Consider the following 24,907-nt stretch of genomic DNA (forward strand, 5'->3'; position numbering starts at 1 on the left):
AATGGCTATGCAGTACTCCTTGATGATTCAATGGGTAACTGCAATGTGAGACTGACCCATGCAGACTTGGAAGGTTCCATGCCCCAGTCTGTGCTCAGCTGCTCTTAACTGGGGCAGAAGCTGTAATTAGCCTCACCCTAGGGAGACAAAAACAAAATTGTTCTCACTCATGATTGCCATTTAGTGACATCTGCTGGAAAATGCATGGATGGGATTGTGGGCAAAGAGGAATGGGCAAAGACTCAGCTGTCATGTCCTCCACAAATTAATAGACTGCCAAGGCTTGCATGCAATGAATAGAATGAAATTGAGTGAGGCACTGAAAAGAGGTTGGTCTTTGGGGAACTCAGCCCCAGCAGATATTTCAAGTCAAAAACTGTGGGGAGGGGGAGGATTAGTAGGTAAAGTATACTTAAATCGGTCTTTCCTTTTGTCAAGTTTTTAGCAATGGCACAAAGCAAGGAATGTGGGACTGTCAGCACAGGTTACTGTTTAACTTTGAAACTTCATACATTAATGTGATGTAGGGCCAATCATAGAGAACTAGACTATACGTCTAAGGAGCAAAAAAAGACAGCCATGGGCAACGAAAGGGGTATAACAGAACAAAGAAAAGCATACAGAATGCAAAAAAAAAGTACAGATTTTTGTTAATTTAAGATATTGGATTTGAGGCAAATGCAGGTATATGGAGTTAGGTCGCAGGTCAGCCATGATCTCGCTGATTGCTAAAACAGGCTCAACAGGCTAAATGGCCTACTCTTGTTTCTATCTACCACCTGAACATCTGGCAAATCAACCTACAAAGAGCAGTTGTGTCATCTGCTGCGGAGACAGCAGCAGCAAAGCCAATTTGATACCAAAAAATGACAACCAGTCACAGAAAATTCCAGTCTGCACAAGCAGCACGGCTTAACTACAACCACAAAAGATGACACGTGCTTCTCTAAGTCTAATGGTCAGCTTGGTACCAATTCTGATTGAACCATGCATAATTTTATGCTGCAGATTTGTTCCCACTAGGTACCTGGCACACACCAATTTTACAAAGGATCCTTGCAGCCATCATATTAAAATATATGATTATTTCTCCTTCTTGACAGTGAAAACTGGAAGGGAAAAAACATACTTACAGTTTCAAATTCTTCTCCAACTAGAGTGTTAAGGTACTCCTTGTGTCTGTTGTACAACTATTATCAAAAAGAATAAGAACTGAATTATCAGGATTTACTTAAAATTGAATAAAAGGCAATACATATTGGATATGTAGTTAAGTAGTTAGAGATGAGAATCTACATACTTTCTATTGCTTGATCATTACTATGGCAATTAGTATTGTATATTTTAAACAAGCCCTTACACTCAGTCAAGTTCCTTCTATTTATTGTACACTGGTGAGGGGTGGAGCAAGGACTTGTTAGTGAGAAACTTGGTCAGGCATCACCAAGACTAGAAAAAGAAAACACATAGATATAGATTGGGTGGTGCTCAGCCTGGGTTTTGAAAGATTACAGAAGGGAGAGAGGATGAAGTGAGTAAGGAATATTCAGGCCATGATTGAATGAGTTGGAGGATACTCTTAACTGATTCTAGATTTCAAAGTTTCAGGGAAGATGATGACTGCACAGATTTGGAGGAAAAATACCAGGGGAAAGTTCAGAGGAGCAGCACCCACAGTAGAATCAAACATCGAGAGGGATAAGAAAGGATGCAACAGAAAAGTTGGAGAGCAAGCTAGGTATTTCTTCTAATCTATTTAGGAGCATGACATCCTCCCTTGATATGGAAAGTTTTCAAGAACTTGGATTTTATACAGAGCAGTTGAGGGGGATTCATGTTTGATAGGAACCAAAAGCAAAAATCTTCATGGAAGTAACATTAGAAAAGATATAGGCATTCCATTGGAAATCATGGCAAGAATGAGGACAAAAACATCCACAGAACTGAGAGGTAGCGTTTAGACTTGGAGAGAAATAAAAGGTGATTTGGTAGATGTAACAGAAACAGAATGACTTATCGATGTGAAGGAAATCAATAGGAACTGAGGCAACCATTATCGCCCGAGATTATTGCGTAGTCAGTGTAATCCGAGGAGGACAGGAGGTGGTGCTATTTATTTCCTCCTCTGAGGAGTCCGCAGGAGCAAAATAAAACATCTTTGGCTAGGGGTTCACCTCACAGGAACAGAATACACAGCACCTCCATCTAGGACCAACACAGGAGCAGAATACACACCACCTGCTCGTAAGCACACTTTACAGAGCAGCAGGTTAGATTCATACTTGATTGTTTCTTCACTGTCCAGGAATCATGACTGCCTATACATTTTGTACAGTGTTGTATTAATTAAACCCACTGTGAACTTGCTACTGTGACACCAGCATTAATCGAACACACTTTATGGTGATTTGCTCTTTGGATTAACCTTATAATGGGATGTCTTGTTTGGCTGTCCATTTGATGGCCTCCTGGGATGCCAACTCTTGACTCTTGCAACAGATGTTAGTGGGAAGGTTAATGTGATGTGTTCCATGATCTGGGACTCCTGGCCATAATCACACTTCATATCAACCCCCATCTTCAACTTATGGAGCAGATGGCCACATTGTCACTGCCCTGTGCAGATTCGGTTGAATGCTGTTCACTGTCTTCAAGAAAGGTCAAATCCAGGGACCTCTGCTATTGGGTTAGTGATGAGCTGTTGGTTCTTTATGCTACACGCATTCCACAGTTCCATTTATCTGGATGGTAGGTTGATACCAGTTGCAAGAATATTGGCTACTGTCGCCCAAAATGGCTGGCCCAATTTCAAATGCTTTTTTGGTGGGTTTTCCCAAATCTTATTAAACAGGAAGGTCAATGTTGCTCATGACTTCTTCCATCTCACACAGCACAGAGCAACAAGGTCGCAGGTTTAATCCTTGGTGTGCGCAGAGTTATTCTCCAAAGGTCACATTGGAAGTGGAAAGTTTAGCTAATATTCCAGGCTTTTTTTTGCCAGGGCACTGCTGGGCTTGGTCCATCACTATTGAACAGTTACAGATACTTGTTGTCTATGCTCAAAAATGAAGGATCACTCGTAGGCATCCTTCTGTACCTTATACATCATAGTATCATGCCCCATTGTGTCATGGTGCATTCAAAGAAAAGAGGATTAAGTAGCAATGTTTTCTTGTTGCCAGCTCAGCACATCTTAAACCTACGTGCTAAGAGGGATAAGCTTCAACTCTACCCAACAATTCAATCCGACAGCTACACGTGACCCAGGTGGAGCGTAGACAGAAGAAAATGAACATCAACTCACTAAGGAAAGTAACTTTTTCTTACGTTTTTGAAGAGACTTTTCTCCTTATCCTGATCTTCCTTCTGGACTGTGATGGACACATTGTTAATTGTGTACAGCCAGAGATCCTTCTTCTCTCCTTCAGTCTCAATCCTATTCACAGCAAGAATAGAGAATGTCAGAAATAGGAAATTAAGGGTCAAAAAGGAAACTTTGCAACAGGCCTGTCAGATAAACATGCAGATCTAGTTCTGGACTGGAGGTAGAGGAGAGAAAGAGGAGAAAATCTGACAAAAATCTTAAGACTTCAGAAATATTTTTTTTAAAAATGGCTATACATAGCTGAACAATTTGCATCTGAATGAGTAAGAAAAATGAAAAACGCAATGGTCAGGCCTTTAAAGAAAAAAAATGAATTTATATTGCACCTTTTATATAGCACCTTTCATGTAGCACCTTTCACGACCACACACTTTACAGCCAATGGAGTAGCTTTTTTAAAAAAAAGTGGAGTCATTGACGTAATGTAGGAAATGCAGAAATCAACTTGCACACAGCAAGCTCCAAAAAATAACAATGTGATAACGACCAGATACTGTGTTTTTGTGATATTGATTGAACGATAAACGTTGACCAGGGCACTGGGATAACTCCCCTTTTCTTCTTCGAAATAGTGCTGTGGGATCATTTATGTCCACCTGAGAGGGCAGGTGGGGCCTCAGTTTAACGTATCAAAAGGTGGCACTTTTGTAATGCAGCACTCCCTTTGTACTGCATTGGAGTGTTAGACTGGATTGCTGTTCTCAAGTACTGACTGAGAAGCTAGAGTGCTATCAAATGAACCACAGCTGGGACAAAATATAAATAGCAGAGGATGGTTTATAGCAGAGACGCCTATGTATATATAGCTCAGATCCCTGTTCCCATTGCACGTATCTCACATTGTTGATACTAACCATTCAACAGTGAGACAAGCGTCCTAAGGAGTGAGAAGAATAGCCTTAGCTAAACAGGACAAACCAAGGAAGTGGAAGGGCCAAACACAGCTGAGTGTATGAGCCTACAACAGCTGGATTAACAAGGCTCAGGGCCACAGGTAAGACATCCTTGTTGTAAAGGGCTAATTGTGACATGCCTGGCACTGTATCTAATTCTGTAATCTATTTTCCTTCCTCATTCCCTGTCCACTAAAAATATCATGTGAGCTTTCTGCTTTAAAAGGTGCCATCAAGGTGCAGGCAGTGTTTTTATTGAACAGCTTAGCAATTAATTTTAATACAATAAAAAGAGTTGTGCACTGTCTCAAACAGAGTATAATATGCAGGAAAAAGCACCAGAGAGCCAGAGGGATAGTCAGATGTGGCTCTAAAACAAATAGGGGAACAAGTGAATAAATTGGTCCTTGTACAGAGTACAGTACTTTAAACCCATTCCAATATTTCAAACTGTTATTCAAACACTTCAGATGCTTGCAAAAGTAATTCATATCTGGACTCTTTACCTCCATCTATCCTGCCTTCCCCTCCGAGTCAGTCCTGTATAAGTGGCTTCCTCAGTTTGACTGCCCGTTCTGATGAACAGTCTCCACCCAAAAGTTAACCTGTCTTTTTTAGGTGCTGAATGACCTGTGTATTTCCAATATTTAGTTTTAAGTTTAGATTTAAATGTAAGATCATTCACTTTGGATCTGACAAAGGCAAATAGAATAGTTTTCTTAAAGGTGAGAGACTGAAGGCTGTGAAGAATTAAAAAGATTTGGGTGTCTGTGTACACAATTCACTGAAATCTAGTGAACAAGTATAAGAGTGATGCAAAAAAGACTAACAGAATGCTAGCTTTTGTCCCGAAGGAGGCTGGAAAACAAAAGTGAGGAAGTTCCATTGCATAGAGCCATGGCCTGACCCCACTTGGAGTACCACGTTCAGCTCTGGGCACTACACCTCAATGGACATACTGGCCTTGGAAGGGGGTTCAGCAGAGTTTCACCAGAATATACCAGGGTTTAAAGAGTTAAATTATGAGAAAGTGTTCCAGAAACTTGGATTGTGGTCCCTTGAGTTTAGAAGACTAAGGAATGATCTAAAGGATGGTATGTTATAATTAGAGAGATTCAATAGGATATGCACAGACAAATTATTTCTGATGAGGGATTCCAGAAAGGAGGGGGTGACCTGGACTGAGAATTCATGCACAGAAAAATCATCATTAGGATGGCTTCGAAAAGTCTCAAACTCTAATGCAGCGGCATAAATATTTTTTAATACAAATAGTAAGAAATACAGATGCCACTGACTGGTGCCATTAAACTCAGAGGTGTCAGAATACAGTACTTGCCTGTAGGCTGATTTGGAGCCACTGAAGTCTGGTTTTATGGAGAGAACTCCATTGTTGTCCATTTTAATGGTGCACAATACGTACTCGTCCTCACGCTGCCCCAGCCTGAGCACACAACACAGATTAAACATTAAAACAGCAACCAATCTCACCAATTTCAGTCTGGAATTGTTGTCATTCAGAGTTGGAAAACCTACTTTCCATAGGGCCCCAGGTCTCCCATAATGTACATGGTTTGCACCGGATTGTTCATGACATGATTGTTCTTCACAAACTCCTCATTCGGCTCCCAGGTGATGATCCGTGACATTGGAATCTTCCCTTCCCTAAATGTCAATGTAAAGATAACCAACAGGTATTATTGGTTAGCGTGGGAACCAAACTGTATGTCCCAGGTTCAATTTCTGTTTTACATTGGGTTATCTGATCTCGGAAGAGGGTTACAATAGGATTCAGGGGTGCCACCTTTTGATGAGATGGGAAGGGTCAGTCAACCTTCCCCACCAGTGAAACCTGCAAATATAGGGGCATCAGGCGAGGATAAGGTCAGATTTAGGTGTAATACCTTAGTAGTCGAATTGCTTGCAGGCACTTATACCTCAGTTCACATTTAATTAATGGGCACTTGGGTGAGATATTGGGAGGGTGTTTCTGTCCCATGATGAGGAGGAAAAAAAACCAGAAGCCTGACTTTGGATGCTATTTATCCCCTTATTAATCCATCATTTACACGTTATTTTGCCAACGCGCTGGCTGCAGCTGAGAGATCAGGCAGTTACCTACTCCTCTACTCTTGTTCCCATTTTTTGCCTCGCCATGCTGAATGTCTCCACATAGCTGCACAACCAAGATAAGGAAACTCAGTGAGCTGATAGACCATTGGATAGAAACAAAATAACATGTTGCTTTGGGAATTTGAATAGCATCAATAGACCACTACTGACATTTCTGGATTTGAGTCCCACTCAGATAGCAGGAGTCTCCTCTCGAGGGAACGATAGTGCAATGAGTTAGACACTGGTTTTTCTTCTCTGGAATTGATTTTAAAAGAGGAGATGTAGATCTCATTTGGCCGCTGGGTGGTGGAGTCCAATAGAAATGGGTTTGGGCCCTTTCATTTCAGTTCTCACTGGACATGGGTTTATAGTATCACACTGCTGCTGATTTGCAATTCACTCAGGCTATGGATGCAAACAATATCATACTGGTGCAATAGGGATGATCATCTCTGTTCAGGGCTGAGGAGCATTGCTTGGGCACAGTAAAGGAACTTCATCTGTATTTAACCATGTCAACCTAACCTGTAATACTTCAAGCTGACTCAGGAAGCCTGGACCCCAGCACCAACATTCCCTCCATTGCTAAGCACAAAGAAGCAACTGAAAGAAGCCTTAAGTTTGGCCAAGACAGACTCAAGATTCAGCCTGCTCCTTCCCAGGGAGGTTAGAGGAAATGGGGAAAAATTCACTCTCGTGCAATCGAGGTTGCTTTTCTGCGTCTGCATCAGGGAGCTTTATTCTGTATTAAACTGGGTTAAGCGCTCTGAATTTGGACATTGGGTAAATACTTCTGTTCCCTAGCAGTCATCCCATATTACAATAAACACTAAATTTGCCAAAAAATACAGGGAGTGGAGTAAAGGGAATTCATTAAAAGGGACAGAATTCAATGTAATTCAGTTAAAAGGGAAGAAAGTTAGAGTTAATCTAATTACTGGCTGAGTTGAACAAATATACAATTCCTCCACAACTTCGTAGTTTAAAATGCCATGTGGCACAGCACAAAGCCAGAAAGATCAGAAGCCCTCTGGTTTGACTCCTGGCCTGTACCAATTCAGTGGATTTAAAATTAAGCTGCAGCAGGCCTGTTAGCTTGTTGAGTACAAACTGGAAAAATCAGCCTGATAGCTATCCAATGATTCCTGCTGGCAAAGACACAAGCAAGTCCTTTTCAGGCTTATCTGTGATGTTTCTCTTTACCTCCCCTCAAATATTCTGCCAACAGTCACTGTCTAGGCCTACGTAGGGGTGAGGAATCATGGGGGTAGCAAGTAACCCCCCCCCCCAAAAAAATCAGCACCGTTATTAAAAGAATAATGAGACGTATGTCTACACAACTATATCGCCACGTTTATAAAAGCCTTGGTGTGCCACTAAAATAATTTATGCAAGCAAAATAAAGCAACATAAAAATGATCATAGAGGAACAGAGTTAACATCGAGTCCATATGACTCTTCTTCAGAAGTGTTAACTCTGTTTCTCTGTTCACAGGTGCTGCCAGACCTGGTGAGTTTTTCCAGCATTTTCTGTTCTTATTTCAGATTTTCAGCATCCACAGTATTTTGCTTTTATATAAAAATGATCATGTTTTTCCCCTAAACAGATGCAAGTTGGTTTGCAATCAAAACCAAAAGGAAGAGGTGGTTCAAGGAGTTTATCCATTTTTGATAGTTCAATCCCTTTTATCTCTGATTTCCTCAAACCTCTACTTATATTGTCCACTTCAATGAGTTTCTACGCCACAACTCTACTACTCCTTTGTTGATCACCTTCAAGTGATCTGCATAGGACAGTGCGTGGGCTCGGTTGTAAAACAGCCCATAGTCAAATAGCCTGCCAATGCTCGATATGTAAACTTATACATTAAGGGTGGCCACTAAGGCAAGGACACCCACTAACCACAGAACAAGCAAGAGACAGGAGAAAGAGAAAGATAAGGTGAAAATTAAAACAGATTGGTTGCTTCAAAGATAGATGGAAGCACAATTGCAGCAAGAAATATTTTTCTAAGCTACTGAGGGTTATTGTTATAGCTGGGTAGGAGCTGTACTCAGGATCAAGCATAGAACGCTCTTTGTTGGAAACTACTCCTAGCACTAACATACAGACCTGAATAAAAATTTGAAACAATTGAAACAAAATGCTGAGCAGTATCCAGAGCTGGCACAGGTTACTCCATATTTTAAGAGATATTTAAATTGTATCTTTGTTTATAACAGAAAGCTCAACATTTTTCCACCAGTTTATCAAATATATACTCGCCACCTCCCCACCACACCTATCGCTTACGTAATTCTGCGCTCCTGCCTCCTGCGCCGTACATGTGACATCCTTTCTGCGAGGTACGATGGAGTCTCGTTTGTCGATGTGGTCATAGTCTGAGAGTACTGGAAAACAGGAAATATGTTTACTACCAACAGCTGGCACAGCTTCAGATGGTTTGGCATTCACACACCCCTGTGTCACACCATCATACAGAGAGACCTTTAATGGGTCACAAGCTTCACTGTTCTTAGCCAGGCACAATATGTGGTGCAGGCAGATTATGGGGAAAGGCCCATACCAATCTCTCTGGGTCAGTGAACTGCTTGCTCCAGTACCAAAATGTTGATGGAAGCAGATTCAATCGTAACTTTCGAATGCAACGAATTATATACTTCAAAAAGTAAAATCTTGCAGGGCTCAGGGCTTTGGGAAAAGAGCACAGGTGTGGGTCTAATTGGATAGCTCCTTTAAAAGAGCTGGTGCAGGCACAATAGGTCGAAGGTATTCCTTCCATGCTGTATGAATCTATCATTCTATGAGATGCATTTAACATTCTAGTCATATAGGTCCTGGGTTTGATTCACAGACTCTCCTGGAGTAGCTGATTTTGGCCATTTACCTCAATGTCCTCAGATTAGGAGGGAAAGACTAGAGAAAAATCAACTAGTATCTCATGCTGGAAGGTGAGCGTGAATGTTGGGCTAGAAAAGTACTGGCCTTGACTATTATAGCCCTGGAAAAATAGCCTCCTGACATGCACAGTTTAGGCTCATGCATCAAAAATAGACACTTGGATAAGGAAATTGAAAAAGTGTTTCACAACAGAAGATAGTAACACATCTTCTCTACATACAAAGAGATGAAGCACTGTGCTTATCTTCCTATATATTAAAATCAGAATGTCGTATCATCCTTCCAATAAAAAGACCTAAATCAACCGTTCAAACAGGATTTTTAGTGTTAACTGTGTGCACACCTCATCATATTTTTAAATAGGATTTTTCCATCAATATGACAAAAATTATCCTAATGTCACAGTCGAAGTGGCAGTGGGTTGGGGGTGGGTGGGGAAGAGGAGGAATCTGGTGAAAATAACGCAAGTGCGATGATAGAAGAAATAGGAGATGAGAGTAAAAGGTCAGATCTAGATAAGGAACAAGAGTGAAATAAACAGTCAGGGAACAAATGCAGTTATGAAAAAGAAACATCAAATAATTATTAAAAACAAAGTTAAAGGACCAACTATGAGAGACTAATTAAACTGCCAGAGCAGCAATGTGCACAGCATCAAAAATAAAGTGGGCCAACTGGAGGCAATAATCTGTAGCAAGGAATCAGATGTAATAGGAATCACAAACATGGCTACAAGAACAATATGGCTGGCAATTAAATATTGCAGGTTAAAAGATCATTAGAAAGGATAGGGAAGGAAAAGGATGGGAGGTTAGCTATTAGACAGACTAACTAGAGATAACATAATGGCAACAGAAAATAGGAACATAATTAACAGAAGATTAGAAACAGAATCTAAATGGGTTGAAATAAAAAGATAAGAAGGGACCAAGCATGCTAAAAGGAGTATATTACAGACCACCTATAGTGGAAAACATAGGAACGTAGGATAAAAAGAGTAGGCCATTCGGCCCCTCGAGCCTGAGATAAAGAAAAAGAAAGAGGTGGAAAAAGAAAATGTGGGAAATGGGTAAAGGGCATAATTAATAATCATGTGGAACTTTAACTACACTCAAAACTGGAAAGAAGAGGCAGTAGAAGGGGTTCAGGGAATGTGGTTTTTACGATGTGTGCAGGACTCCTCTCTACCCAGTAAAATGTTCGGGGGCGGGGGGAGGGAGCATTGCTGGATCCAATAATGGGAAATGAACAAGAGGAGAAAATTGAAGTGTAAGGAAACATTTAAGCAAAAGCTACCTTAAACTTATTATGTTATGATCAAGATTAAGCCGATAAGACAAATATGAGTATGATATATTAGAAAAAACATTGATTTAAAGCAGGTGAAATTGAGCTAAGAAAAATCAACTGAAAAAAAAACTGTTGACAATGAAACAGAATAACACATGTGGGAATCAACCCAGTTGCTGGAAATTAATAATCCTGACTGGGTTGGTGGTTAGTTGGGGGGTGGGGGGGGGGTGGAATAACTGTCAGGCTCACCTTCTATTTGTACCATGCCTTGTGTGACATTGTATCACATTTGACTTCTGTTATTAAAACTAGGTTTCAATTTAATGACAATTGGAAAGAAAACTGAATAAATACTGGAGCATTTCCTTAACCAAGTGCAATAGAAGTTCGATTTATTTGCTGTTGCAAAGCTGGCTGCCATCTGCTTATACCACACCTGGGCCTCCTGCATGATCCTGTTCAACAGTTGGTCATAAACTTTCCAGCAATTAAAAAAAATTAACAAACCCCTCTGGGAATGTTTATACCTTTTCCTAAATTTAAAAAAATTGTGGTGAGTATTTGATAGTACTTTTTTTTTTACACACACATTTCAGCTTATGTTGAGTGGCGACCCTACTAATTTTTCTAGCTTTCTGTCCTTCCAAAATGTCAAATACATTCAGGTTCCAGCACTGGTCACCTTGCAACCACATCTCTGTGATGGTTATCAGGCCATACATGTTTGTTTCTATTTGCGCTGACAATTCATCCATTTTATTACTAATGCCATGCACATTCGGATACAGAGCCTTTAGTTCTGTCATTTTACTAGTTTTGCAAACTCTGGCCTCACCTGCTGGCACACTCTTAAGTTTGTACGCTCTGTACCTTCTGCCATGCTCTGATTGTCATTATCCTTATTGCTACTTTGCTCTATTGCCTTGTCCTTTCCCTTTCATTTACCACATGATCCTTCCCCCTTTATCTAGTTTAAAGCTCTCTCTACTGCCCTAGTTATACAACTCGCCATATTCCACCAATAAATTAGCTAACTGCAACAAAATCTTTTGCTTACCCTGGAGATGCCTCCTGCTTCTAGGGGAGCACAGTTGCCTTTATTCTTCAGTTAAACGATAGTATAGTGCACTATATCACAAGTAGGATGTATTTCTGATTCTCCCTTTCTCAAACCCTTTCATTCTCTTTTTTTCAATGTACAGTACTGAGGAATAAACACTAGCAGATGTTAATGATTGGTACTGTGAACACAATATTATCTGCCCTCACCAGATTCCCAAAGAAGCACAGAGCTTCAAGTGACTGAAGGATCATCATTTGTCTGCCTTAACCAAATTTAGTCATTCTATTTGATCCCTGGTCTGTTGAAATTTTTAAATATAAAAAAGCAGCGATTGTTGAGTTTTAGTACCTCTTCCATGCTGGTGTATCGGTCAAAGTCAGTATAGGTGAAGATTCTGAAGTTTTTCCTCTCTTCGGTTTCATCCAGAGACAGGATCTCGTTGTGATATTGAAAGTCTAGGGGACTCTGGCAGGCATGTTCATTCTTGAACAGATCAATTTCAAACTAGAATAAAAGAAGAAATTGCATTATATTATGTTCTAATAACTGTTCTTCCATAGGTCTTCTATAGGCATATAAATAAGAGGGGCACAGATGACTGGGGCATGGAGGCAGGGGCATGGCTGAGGTATTAAATAAATACTTTGCATCTGTCTTTACCAAGGAAGATGATGCTGCCTAGGTCATGGTGAAAGAATAGGTGATTCAGACTCTTGAATGGTTTAAAATTGATAAGGAGCAGTTATTGGATAGCCTGTCTGTACTTAAACTTGATAAGCCACCAGGACTGAATGAGTTGCATCCAAGGATACTGAGACAAGTGAGAATGGAAATTGCATAGGCCCTGGCCATAATTTTCCAATCTCCCTTACACTCTGGGTGGTGCCAGAGGACAAGAGAACAGCAAATGTTACACCCTTGTTCAAAAAAGATAAGCCCATCAACAACAGGCCAATCAGTTTAACCTGGGTGGTGAGGAAGCTTTTAGAAATAATAATTCGGGACAAATTAATAGGAAAATTTGGGTTAATTAAAGAAAGCCAGTATGGATTTGTTAAGGTCAAATTGTGTTTGACTAACTTGCTGGAGTTTTTTGATGAGGTAACAGAGAGGGTTGATGTGGTGTACGTGGACTTCCAAAAGGTATTTGATAAAGTGCCGCACAACAGACTCGTGAGCAAAATTATAGCTCGTGGAATAAAAGGGGCAGCAGCAATGTGGATACGAAATTGGTTGAGTAACAGAAAACAGGGAAGTAGCGAATGGTTGTTTTTCGGACTGGAAGAAGGTTTGTAGTGGAGTTCCCCAGGGATCGGTATGAGGACCCCTGCTCTTCTTGATATATATTAATGGCCTTGACCTTGGTGTACTGGGCACAGTTTCAAACTTTATGGATGATACAAAACTTGGAAGTATTGTGAACTATGAGGAACAAAGTGTAGAACTTCAAAAGGACATATGCAAGTTGGTGGGATGGGCAGACAGGTGGCAGATAAAGTTCAATGCAGGGAAGTGTGAAGCGGTAGGAACAATTGTTATGACGCGGCAGATGATGTGTGCCAGGCGGATCAAATCCACGAGGGAAACTTGATCACGCAGTCACAACGGTTTTGCAATTTGTATTTATTTTGAGATGCGTGCCCTGAATTCAGTAGTAATAAGTCCACCCAGACTTCAGAGGTTTTTTTTTTAGAGAACTAAATTAAACATTTATTAACAAAAGTTTTCAAGCACATAAATGGGTCTACAAATTACTACTATAATAACTCCAAAGACCCCTAATTAATCTGGTTTCCAGTTGCACCCTCTTAAGGCAACAGCAAACAAAAAAAAAATTTTAAATAGATTCCAGCCAGTTAACACAATACCCTGGACAGTAGAATTCAAAATGGCTTTTCCCAGCTTCAATTTCTAGAGACAGCAGCTTAATGCACAACTACTGGAGGCTTTTCTCACTTCTGGTAGATCTTGCAATGTCTTCCCTGCCACATAGCTTCAATCTCCTTTATACATGTTTCTCCCTTTTAACGTAAATTCCATTGTTCCCATATGTCTTTGGAACTTTACTTTTCTCATAATACAAATCTATTCATGGTGCTAATATTGTCAGTAACCTTTGGGAAAAATAAACACATTGCTTGGCCTAGTTTCTCTGGCTAGGTGTAACATCCTACCATCTCTTCGAAAATCAAACTACCCTAATTAAAAATGCAAATTCTCCTCATCTCAATTCTAAAACTTCAGCCATGTTTACATTTTTAGTATTTCAAACCTAGCTTCTTTTGATGAGTCAGTCTCCAGACCAGCTGTCTCCAATTCAATTAAATCCCACACACACATACAGACACCCACAGAAAAACTATCCAAACCCCACTATTAATCTACTTTTACAATAAATCACAATAATATTATGAGAATTATTATACTTTCATGACAGAACATGGAGAGACAATATAAACTAAAAGGTACAACTGTAAAGGGTGTGGAGGAGCAGAGGGACCTGGGTGTAAATGTGCATAAATCATTGAAGGTGGCAGGACAGGATGAGGGGGCAGTTAATAAAGCATACGGTATCCTGGGCTTTATAAATAGAGTACAAAAGCAAGGAAGTTACGTTAAACCCGTATAAAGCACCATTTCAGCCTCAACAGGAGTACTGTGTTCAGTTTCAGGCACGACATTTTAGGAAGGATATGAAGGCATTAAATAGGGTGCAGAAAAGGTTCACAAGAATGGTTCCAGGATGAGGAACTTCAGTTATGTAGAAAGATGGGAGAAGTTGGGATTTGGAGGAGAGAAGGTTGACAAGAGATTTGATAGAGGTATTCAAAATTATGAGGGGTCAGAGTAAATAGGGAGAAACTGTCCTCATTGGTAGAAGGATCAAAAACCAGAAGGCACAGATTGGCAAAAGGATCAATGGCAACGTGAAGAAAAGTTTTTTCATGCAGCGAGTGGTTACAAGCTGGAATGCACTGCCTGAGAGTGTGGGGGAGACACACAAATCAAGACTTTTCATAAAGGAACTGGATCATTATCTGAAAAGGAAAAATTTGCAGGGCAACGGCAAAAAGGCAGCAGATTGGCACGAGGTGAATTGCTCCTACCAGGGGCCAGCACACACATAATGGGCCAAATGACCGTCTTCTGTGCTGTAACCATTCTATGATTTGTTTTCCTCCATCTTCACCCTCACTGTTCAGGAATTCCTGTGCTGAGCAGCTTCTCAAATCCTGCTCTCTGACTGTACGTTGAAATGTGAGCAAGTAATAGTGGCTGACCTCCCACTCCCATCAAGATAGGAAGATCTATGCTGAGACAAACACACCTCAATTTTTGCTGCCCAATGTCTTCAGTGGGGAGGTTAAAGACCAAATATAGAACAGACTGAGGCCACTCAATATGCTCTAACTCCACCAATGCCACCACTTCCTATGAAACTTGCTGCACCAAGCATCCTTGGAATACTGAAGATGACAATTTTATGTTGAACTAGGAATGGCTTTACGATTCCGATTTGGTAGATGTGAGCTTGATGTGAATCTCATTCACGCAGAACCCTCACGGGGGCATAGAGAGGAGACATTCTTTCCATTAGACTCGGATAGATTGTAATCGAGGTCATAAATATGAAAGTCCATTGATCAACCCAGCTTTGTGCATTTACCCATTTTATGCTGGTTTTCTCAGATTCTCTGGTTTGTGCTTTTTGAATTTTGTGGACCTAGAGGTTTGGATACGACTGTCTCTAATCTATAAGCGGCAGCTGTTTGCTTTTAAAAATAAATAATATAGCAAAAATGTAAACTGAATTATTCTGCATTTACTCCCTCAAAGAATATCCTTCCCCTTTAAAAGACATGCTTCAAAATCAGTCACTGCTGTTCTGACATTACTATAGAATGACAAATGAGTTACCTGGCTGAATAGTTTCTCCTGCCAACCCACCACAACCTCCTCTTGGTCGTACGTCCGATAGCCATCTGAAAGATTAAGAGAAGTTATCAATACTGGTACAGTCTTGCAAGGCAAAGAAGAAATTAGGAAATATGTTGGCAGCGTTAAGGATAGAGTGAGGGCGTATCTCAGTATAGAGAGAGAAACAATGGGGAATTAACTCAGCACAGATAAGGAGAAATAGGGAATACCTCATCATGGGTAAGGAGAGAACGGTGAAATGAATCAGCACAAATCAGGATAAAATGAAGGAATAATTTAGAGTGGAAGATAGGAACACCGCCACACAGGAAATAAAGAGAGACTTGCACCAATGCAGCACCTTTCACATTCATAGGATATCCCAAAGTACTTCAGGGCCATTAATAAATGCAGAAACACTATAGCACTGGTAGTAACAGAATGGAGTAATACTCCAGTGGAGTTAATAGAATGAGGAAATACGTTAGCGCAAGTTAAGAGAAAGAAATTAATAAATGATTCAAGAAGCAATTGGGCTGGTGTGTTTTAATAGTGATGTACTAGTTGAGGAATTACCAGGGGTTTCTCTACCATGGTCTACCACAAGCCTACCTTCACTAGTCAACACACGCATTGGGATTCTTACAGTTCAACACGCACTAAGATTGGCCTATCGGCAACCTCATAAATAGGGCCTGAGCCATTTGTTCACCATGCAAGCTTGATGCTGAAATAGGGTGCATCAAAGACATTCTGCTGAATAATGGCTACCCTGATCAGATCATTTCACAGTGTATGCTGCGCTAACTCATGAACGGGCCCAAGGGCATCACTTTCGGCCCTGAAAAGTGTCCAGTCTACCTCAGATTACCTTGGAAGGGCAAGGTATTTCAAACATTTGAGCAACAGGTGAAGCTAGCTGTTTCATGCTGCTGCTATGCAGTATTCGCCACCAACAAGATGCTGCCGTCAAGCCAAAAAAACTTTCTGCCTATCACACAAATGAGTAATGTGGTGTATGAATTTCAGTGCCAGTGTAATACTAGGTATGTAAGCCACATGTCCTAAAGATTGGTGGATCGTATCAAACAGCATGTCCCTTCCGCTGTTTGCAATGGACAAGATACAGACCGTACCCAACCAGCCCGTGCTTACAAAACTCAGAGCCCAATATTAGATGTGGTTCCACGATTGGACAACATTTGCTAAATAATCCTCAGGTGTGCTAAGAATTACGCTCACAGCCAACTTAAGATCGCCAGTCTGGCTCTCAGTGTGGCGCATTTGTGTGTACTGGAAGCTACAAATATTAATACACAGGGCCCTGCTCTTTGCAGACAGAAATAACATGTACACACATTGCGCCTGTTTCAGCTAAACAAAGTGCGACAGCCATTCGCTGGTTCAATTCCCAGGGCAATGTGTTGACCAATCAGATTCAAGCTGTCTGGTTTAAATTTCAAACAATGCGTGGCAGTTAACTGTTAGTCACCATCAACTGGTGCATTCTCCATGGCAATGTCTCTACCAGAGTCCACTTGTCAACCAATCAGCACTCTCTTCTTATACAGTATAAATACGTTGTTTCCCCTGACATTGGTATTTTCTTGCAAATTGTTCTGACAAGTGCAAAACAAAAAGCTTCGTCAAAAACATCTATTTTTTTCAGCAATACTAAAGATTTACATTATTTCAACACTTATACGTGACAGAAGGTGCACATTGTACTTTCCCTTTTCTGTGGACACATCCCACTCAAACCGTTCCCTGCAAGGATAAATACTTACTCTATTTCTCTCTCAGACTTTCCTTTCCTCATGACTCAATGAGGGTTGAGTGCCCACTGGTACCTCATCCACTCTTCACACAAAAGAGAACAGCCAGTGTCAGGCAATTCAAATGTGGAGGGCCACACAATTGAACCTAATCCTATCATCCAACACCCAAAACATTCAGATTTTCAAGCAGGATATACAGAATTGTGACAGTGACTATCCCATATTACCTCACCCAAAGGCTTCACTTCACGCAAGAGACTAGACAATATCTAGAGCTCATTTGGCAGGCTTGCTGGAGTGAGGGATGACCATTATAACCGAGCCTGATGTTGTTCACACTACACTTACCATCAAATAAGGGGCAGGAGGTTTAGTGGGGAAGAGTTTTTTCACCCAGAGGATGGTGGGAATCTGGAACTCACTGCCTGAAAGGGTGGTAGAGGCAGAAACCCTCATAACATTTAAGAAGTATTTGGATGTGCACTTGCGATGCCATGGCATACAAGGCTATGGGCCCAGTGCTGGAAAATGGGATTAGAATAGTTAGGTACTTGTTTGACTGCCGCAGACGCGATGGGCTGAAGGGCCATTTTCTGTGCTGTAGACCTCTATAACAATGGCTTGAGAAAAGCAGTGGTGCCATTCACAGCGAGAGAGTGAGAGAGAGAAGCAGCAGGGCCTTTAACAGTGAGAGGGCGGGAGAGTGGCCTTAAATAGTGAGAAAGTAAGAGGAGCAATGGGTCCATTAACAGTGAGAGAGGAGTGTGGCCTTAAACAGTGTGAGTGTGAGAGGAGTGTGGTCTTTAATAGTGAGAGAGTACGAGGAGTGTGGCCTTTAATAGTGAGAGAGTGCAAGGAGTTGAGGAGTGTGGCCTTTAATAGTGAGAGAGTGTGAGAAGAGAGTGTCCTTTAACAGTGAGAGAGTGTGAGCAGAGTGACTTTTAACAATGAGAGAGTGCGAGAAGAGCAAGAGACTATTAAAGAGCACAAGAGGGAAAAGAGCGCGGAGAGCAGCTGATTGGCGAGTAGGATTGGTGAGCATTTCTAGTCTTTAAAGTAAAACTAAGGTCTTTAGTTTGTGTTTAGGTCTCTGGTCTTTTTTTCCCTTTTTCTTATAGATAGCTTGTTAACTATAAGATCGATACTGGTGTGTATAAAAAATGATTATAATAAATTATAAAGAGCAGGGATACTAGAGTAATTAATTCATCATTTGAATAAAATACGATAGCGATGGCAGGACGGGTGGTGTGCTGCTACTGCAACATGTGGGAACTGCTGGACACCAAGGTGGTCCAGAACGAACACATCTGTACCAGGTTTTGCAGCTCGAGGAGATTCAGATCCGAGTTAAGGAGCTGGAATCCGAACTGCAGACATTGTGCCACATCAGGGAGGGGGTACGTTACCTGGACACTTTGCTCCAGGAGGCTGTCACATCTCACAGGTTAGATAATTCGAAATTGGTCTGTGATCAGGGACAGGAGGGTGTGACTGAAGGTGAGGCAGGTATGGGGACACAGAGGTAGTGTTCAAGGAACCTAGGCCCCTGCAACTGTCCAACAGTCACGAGGTTCTTGCAAGCTGTGTGGACGAGAGCGAGGACTGCTGGGAGGATGAGCGAACTGACCACGGCATCGTAGTACAGGGAGTCATTCAAGCGGGGGAGGAAATAGGAACGTAGTAGTGGTAGGGAAAAGTATAATTAGGGGGATAGATACTGTTCTCTGCAGCTGTGTTGTGTTGCCTTCCTGGTGCCAGGGTTAAGAACATCTCCTCAGGGCTGGAGAGGCACTTGGAGTGGGAGGGGAGGGATCCAGTTGTCATCGTCCACGTTGGTACCAATGACATTGATAGGACTAGAAAGGAAGTTCTGCTGAAAGAATTTGAAATAGGAGCTAAATTAAAAGGCAGAACCTCCAAGGTAATAATCTCGGGATTACTACTTGAGCCATGGGCAAACTGGCATAGGGTAAATAAAGTCAAGGAGTTAAATGCATGGCTCAAGTGTTTCCAGAGTGTGACAGGAAGGGCTACAGTGTACAAACATCAAATAAAAAAGCAGCAAATAGGGTCGGGGGGGATGGTAAAAAGGCAAAATTAATGGCTCTTCACTTAAATGCACGTAGTGTTCGGAACAAAATAAATGAATTAACGGCACAAATAGAGGTTACTGGGTATGATCTTATAGCCAATCCACAGACATGGTTATAAGGAGATTAACGCTGGGAACTAAATATTCAGGGGTATGTGACTTTTCGAAAGAAGGGAAGTGTGGTGGGGTAGCTTTGTTAGTATGAGATGGAATAAGCAAGGAAAGATCTTGGATTGAAAGATGTAGAATCCATGTGGGTGAAGGTAAGAAATAACATGGGGGAGAAGACACTGGTGGGAGTAGTCTATAGTCCCCTGAACAGAAGCTACTATGTAGGACAACAAATAAATCAGGAGAAAAAAGGCAGTAAATTAATCATGGGTGATTTTAATCTTCATATAGATTGAAAAAATCAAATCAGCAGAGGTAGCCACAAGCAAGAATTCAAAGAGTATATTATGGACAGTTTCCTAGAACAATTTGTTGAGGATCCAACCAGGGATCAGGCCATTTTGGATCTAGTAATGTGTAATGAAGCAGGTTTAATAAAAGATCTCAGAGTAAAATATACCCTAGGAAACAGTGACCATAATATGACAGAATTCAGCATTCAGTTTGAGGGTGAGAAACTTGGGTCAGAAACAACTGTGCTAAACTCAAGTAAGGGTAATTACTAAGGAATGAGGGCAAAGTTGGCTGGAGTGGACTGGGATAGGATTTTAGCAGAAAAAAACAGTTGATGAATAATGGCAGGCATTTAAGAAAATAGTTTATGACTCTCAACAAAGATATATCCCAGTGAGGAAGAAGGATTCAAGGAAGGGGAGAAACCAACCATGGTTAACCAAGGAAGTTAATTATAGTATCAAATTAAAAGAAAAGACATACAATGTGGCAAAGATTGGTGGTAAGCTAGAGGATTGGGAAAGTTTTAAAAACCAACAAAAGATGACCAAAAAATAAAGGGGGAGAAAATAAACTTTGAGGGTAAACTAGCAAGTAATATAAACAGGACAGTAAGAGCATCTTTAAATATGTAAAAGGAGAGAGACCAAAGTGAACATAAGCCCCTTACAGAATGAGGCTGTGGAAATAATAATGGAGAACCAGGAAATGGCAGAGGAGTTGAATAAATACTTTGCATCGGTCTTCACGGTAGAAGACACTAATAGCATCCCAATGCTAAATAATCAAGGGGCAAAAGAGGGGAGGAAATAAATACAACAACTATCACTAGAGAAAAAGTACTAACGAAACTAATGGGGCTAAAGGTCAATTGGTTCCCTGGACCTGATGGGTTGCATCCTAGGATATTAAAGGAAGTAGCTTCAAGGATAGTGGATGCACTGGTAATCTTCCAAGAATCCTTAGATTCTGGAAAAGTCCCAGAGGTTTGGAAAACTACCAATGTAACACCTTTATTCAAAAAGGGAGACAGGCAAAAAACAGGTAACTATAGGCCACTTAGCTTAACATCTGTCATTGGGAAAATATTAGGGTCTATTATAAAGGATGTAATAGCGGAGCATTTAGAATTACATGACCAAATCAAGCAGAGTCAGCATGGCTTCATGAAGGGGAAATCATGCCTGACAAATTTATTAGAATTATTTGAGGAGGTAACTAGCAGGATAGATAAAGGGGAACCAGCGGATGTAATATATTTGGATTTCCAAAAGGCGTTCGATAAGGTACAGCATATAAAGCTACTTAATAAGATAAGAGCCCATGGTGTTGGGAGTAGTATATTAGCATGGATAGAGGACTGGCTAACTAATAGAAGACAAAGTGGGGATAAGGCAATCTCTAACTAGTGGAGTGCCACAGGGATCAGTGCTGCGGCCTCAATTATTTACAAGATATATTAATGACTTAGATGAAGGAAGTGAATGTACTAATCGCCAGATTTGCAGAATGTACAAAAATAGGTGGGAAGGCAAGTGGCAAGGATGACACAAGGAGTCTACAGAGGCATATAAACAGGTTAAGTGAGTGGGCAAAAAAGTGGCAGATGGAATATAACATGGGAAAATATGAGGTTATGCACTTTGGCAGAAAGAATAGAGGAGCTGAATATTATTTAAATGGAGAAAGACTGCAGAAGGCTGCAGCACAGAGGGATTTGGGAGTCCTTGTGCATGAATCCCAAAAAGCTAACATACAAGTTCAACAGGTGATAGGGAAGGCAAATGGAATGTTGGACTTTATTTCAAAGGGAATGGAGCATGAAAATAGGGAAGTCTTGCTAAAACTATACAAGGCACTAGTTAGGCCACACCTAGAATACTGTGAACAGTTCTGGTTCCCTTATCTAAGGAAAGATATACTGGCTTTGGAGGCAGTCCAGAGAAGGTTCATTAGGTTGATCCCAGGGGTGAAGGGATTTTTTTTAATGAGGAGAGGTTGAATAAATTGGGTCTGTACTCACTGGAGTTTATAAGAATGAGAGGAGACCTTATTAAAACATAAGATTCTTAGGAGGCTTGATAGGGTAGATGCTGAGAGGTTGTTTCCCCTTGTGGGAGAGTCTAGAACCAGAGGGCATAATCTCAGAGTAAGGAGTCGCCCATTTAAAACAGAGATATGGGGGAATTTTTTCTTCTCAGGGGGTAGTCAATCTGTGGAATTCTTTACCACAGAGGGCTGTAGAAGCTGGGTCGTTAAGTATATTCAAGGCATAGATAAACAGATTTTTAATCAGTAAGGGAATCAAGGGTTAAGGGGAAAAGGCAGGAAAGTGGAGTTGAGGGTTATCAGATCATCCATGATCACATTGATTGGCGGAGCAGACTCGATGGGTCAAATGGCCTACTTCCGCTCCTACATCATATGGTGATAGAAGTACTTCAACAGTGTTTAGGGAGGGAGTTCTAGGATTTTGATCCAGTGGTTATAAAGGAATGGTGACAGATTTCTAAGTTAGGGTGATATGTGATTTGGAGGGAAACTTGGTGGTGATGCGTTCCTAAGCACTTGCAGTGCATCTTGTAGATGGCATAAAATGCAAACATGGTCACCTACAGTGGAGGGAGTGAATGTTTAAGGTGGTGGTGGTAGTGCTAGTCAAGCAGACTGCTTTCTCCCCATGGGTGTCAAGCATCCAGTTTTGTTGGAGCTGCACTCATCCAGGAAGGTGGGCAGTATTCCACCGTACTCCAGATTTGTCTTGTAGATGGTGGTCAGGCTTTATGTAGTCAGGTGGTGAGTCACTCGCTACTATATAACCAGTCTCTGACCGGTTCTTGAAGCCACAACATTTTTGTAGTTAAATTTTTGGTCAATGGTGGCCCCAAGGATGTTGATGGCGAGAGATTTAACAATGGCAATGCCATTGAATGTCAAGGGGGAGTGGTTAGATTCTCCCTAGTTGGAGATAGTCATTCCTAGTACTTGCCACTTATCACAAAGTCTGAATGCTATCCAGGTCTTATCTGCAGAGTTGCACATGGAACTGCACACTGTGCAATGAGTCAACATCCCACTCCTGACCTTATGATGGAAGAAAAGTGATTGATGAAGCAGCTGAAGATGGTTAGGCTTAGGACACTACCCTGAGGAACTCCTGCAGCGATGCCCTGGGGCTGAGATGATTGGCCTCCAACCACCACAACTATATTACGTTATTACCAACCAGCAAACAGTTCTCCACAATTCCCACTGACTTCAATTTTACCAAGGTTCCTTGTTGTCACAGACGGTCAAATACTGCCTTGATGTCCAAGGCAGTCACTCTCACTTCTGGAATTCAGCTCTTTTGTCCCTGTTTGGATCAAGGCTGTAATGAGATCTGGAGTCGAGTGGTTTTGGAAGAATCCAAACTGGACATCAGCGAGCAGGTTATTGCTAAGTAAAATACTCTTGATAGCACTGTCAATAACCCTTTCCTTCACTTTTTTGATAATTGAAAGTAGTCTGATAGGGCAATGTTGACCAGACTGGATTTGTTCTGCTTTTTGTGAGCAAGGCATACCCGGGATAATTTCCACTTTCTATCCACTGGTAGATGTCAGTATTGTAGATGTTCTGGAATAAGCTTGGCTAGAGACACAGCTAATCTTCAGCACTACAACTGGGCTGCTGTCAGGGCCCATAGCCTTTGCTCTATCCAATGTGTACAGCCATTTCTTGATATCATGTGGAGTGAATCGAATTAGCTAAAGACTACGTTTTGTGATGGTGGAGTGCTCAGGAGGAGGCTGAGATGAATCATCTATTTGGCACATCTGGCTGAATACAGCTGCAAATGCTTCAGCCTTGTCTTTTGCACTGATGCTGGGCTCTGCCATCATTAAGAATGGAGTCTCCTCCTCCAATAATTTAATTGCCCACTGCCACAATTCACAATTGGATGTGACAGGGCTGCAGAACTTTATCTGGTTTGTTGGTTGTGGGATTGCCTAGCTGTCAATGGCATGCATAGAGTCCTTTGCTGTAGCTTCACCAGGTTGCCACCTCATTTCATGGTACACCTAGTGTTGTTCTGGCATGCTCTTCTACACTCTTTATTGAACCAGGGTTGGTCCTCTTCTCCAGGATTGGCTTGATGATAATGGTAGAGACTGAGGAATATGCCAGACAGATGATCTAGACACTATACTAGATATGGAGGTGTGGTCATGAAGATGATCACATCGCAGGAGAAGTGTTTGTAAACTCCACACAGCCTCACATCTCCTCTCACCTTAGGCCAATGTTTGATTGGGGTGGGGCTCTTCTTGCAATGGGACTCATTTCTATTCCACTTTTTTATCACAATGTTTGGAAGCACTCCTTTCTCATCTCACTTGAAGAGACTGACTCTTGTATGGATGCAACCATGAACTATGCCATCTGCATGTGTTATAAGCTTCAAGTCCTCCCGCAACTGGTCACTCATCATATCGAAGCTTAGATAGCAAGCGTCAGCAGGGTTTTTGCCTGTAAAAAGGCCACAGCTAAGCTCAGTCCTGTCCTCTGGAGGCACCTGCGTGGACGTGCTTCAAAAGGTTAATAGACAGCCAACTTCTTTCCCTTCCTATCCCAATAGCCCTCAATCCAATTTTAATGGCATGGAAGCACTTTTCACCATGTCCAATATAACTTTGAAAGGCCTTTTTGCACAGTTGTATCATGTAGAGTAAACCAAGTACAGTACACCCATTGTTGCCCAGCAAAGCCACTTTTCAGTGCATCACCAACTTTATAGAGAGGTGCCGGGGAAAACCAGGCACTTATCCACAGAGAAAGAGGTTTGTAAGCATCTTCCAGCACCCAACTACATAGCAAAGCTGATCAATGTATACCCCAATCTGGAGACAGGGAAGACAACATCATGAGGAAGGGAAATATAGAAATCCTGAAAGAGTCGGCTCGTCCTTACTGATGGGATAAAATCCTTCTCTCTCAAATGCTGTGCAACAAAACACAGAATCATTGAATTGTTACAGCACAGAAGGAGGCCATTCGGCCCGTCATGTATGCGTCAG

General features: G+C 41.4%; 1 protein-coding gene across 4 annotated transcripts in view; it reads right to left on the reverse strand.

The window, feature by feature from the left end:
* Positions 1 to 24,907, reverse strand: part of mks1 (MKS transition zone complex subunit 1) — a 95,685-nt gene that overhangs the window by 41,864 nt on the left and 28,914 nt on the right. For all 4 annotated transcript variants that reach the window (XM_078548469.1, XM_078548471.1, XM_078548470.1 and 1 more), the window contains exons 3-9: positions 15,570 to 15,634; positions 12,000 to 12,155; positions 8,687 to 8,784; positions 5,815 to 5,943; positions 5,618 to 5,722; positions 3,328 to 3,436; positions 1,134 to 1,190 (exon numbers count right to left, since the gene is read on the reverse strand). In XM_078548469.1, the coding sequence (XP_078404595.1) occupies positions 1,134 to 1,190; positions 3,328 to 3,436; positions 5,618 to 5,722; positions 5,815 to 5,943; positions 8,687 to 8,784; positions 12,000 to 12,155; positions 15,570 to 15,634 (719 nt within the window). The remainder of the gene's footprint in view (positions 1 to 1,133; positions 1,191 to 3,327; positions 3,437 to 5,617; positions 5,723 to 5,814; positions 5,944 to 8,686; positions 8,785 to 11,999; positions 12,156 to 15,569; positions 15,635 to 24,907) is intronic.

Source organism: Cetorhinus maximus, chromosome 9, assembly GCF_964194155.1.
Source record: "Cetorhinus maximus chromosome 9, sCetMax3.hap1.1, whole genome shotgun sequence".
Lineage (NCBI taxonomy): Eukaryota > Metazoa > Chordata > Chondrichthyes > Lamniformes > Cetorhinidae > Cetorhinus > Cetorhinus maximus.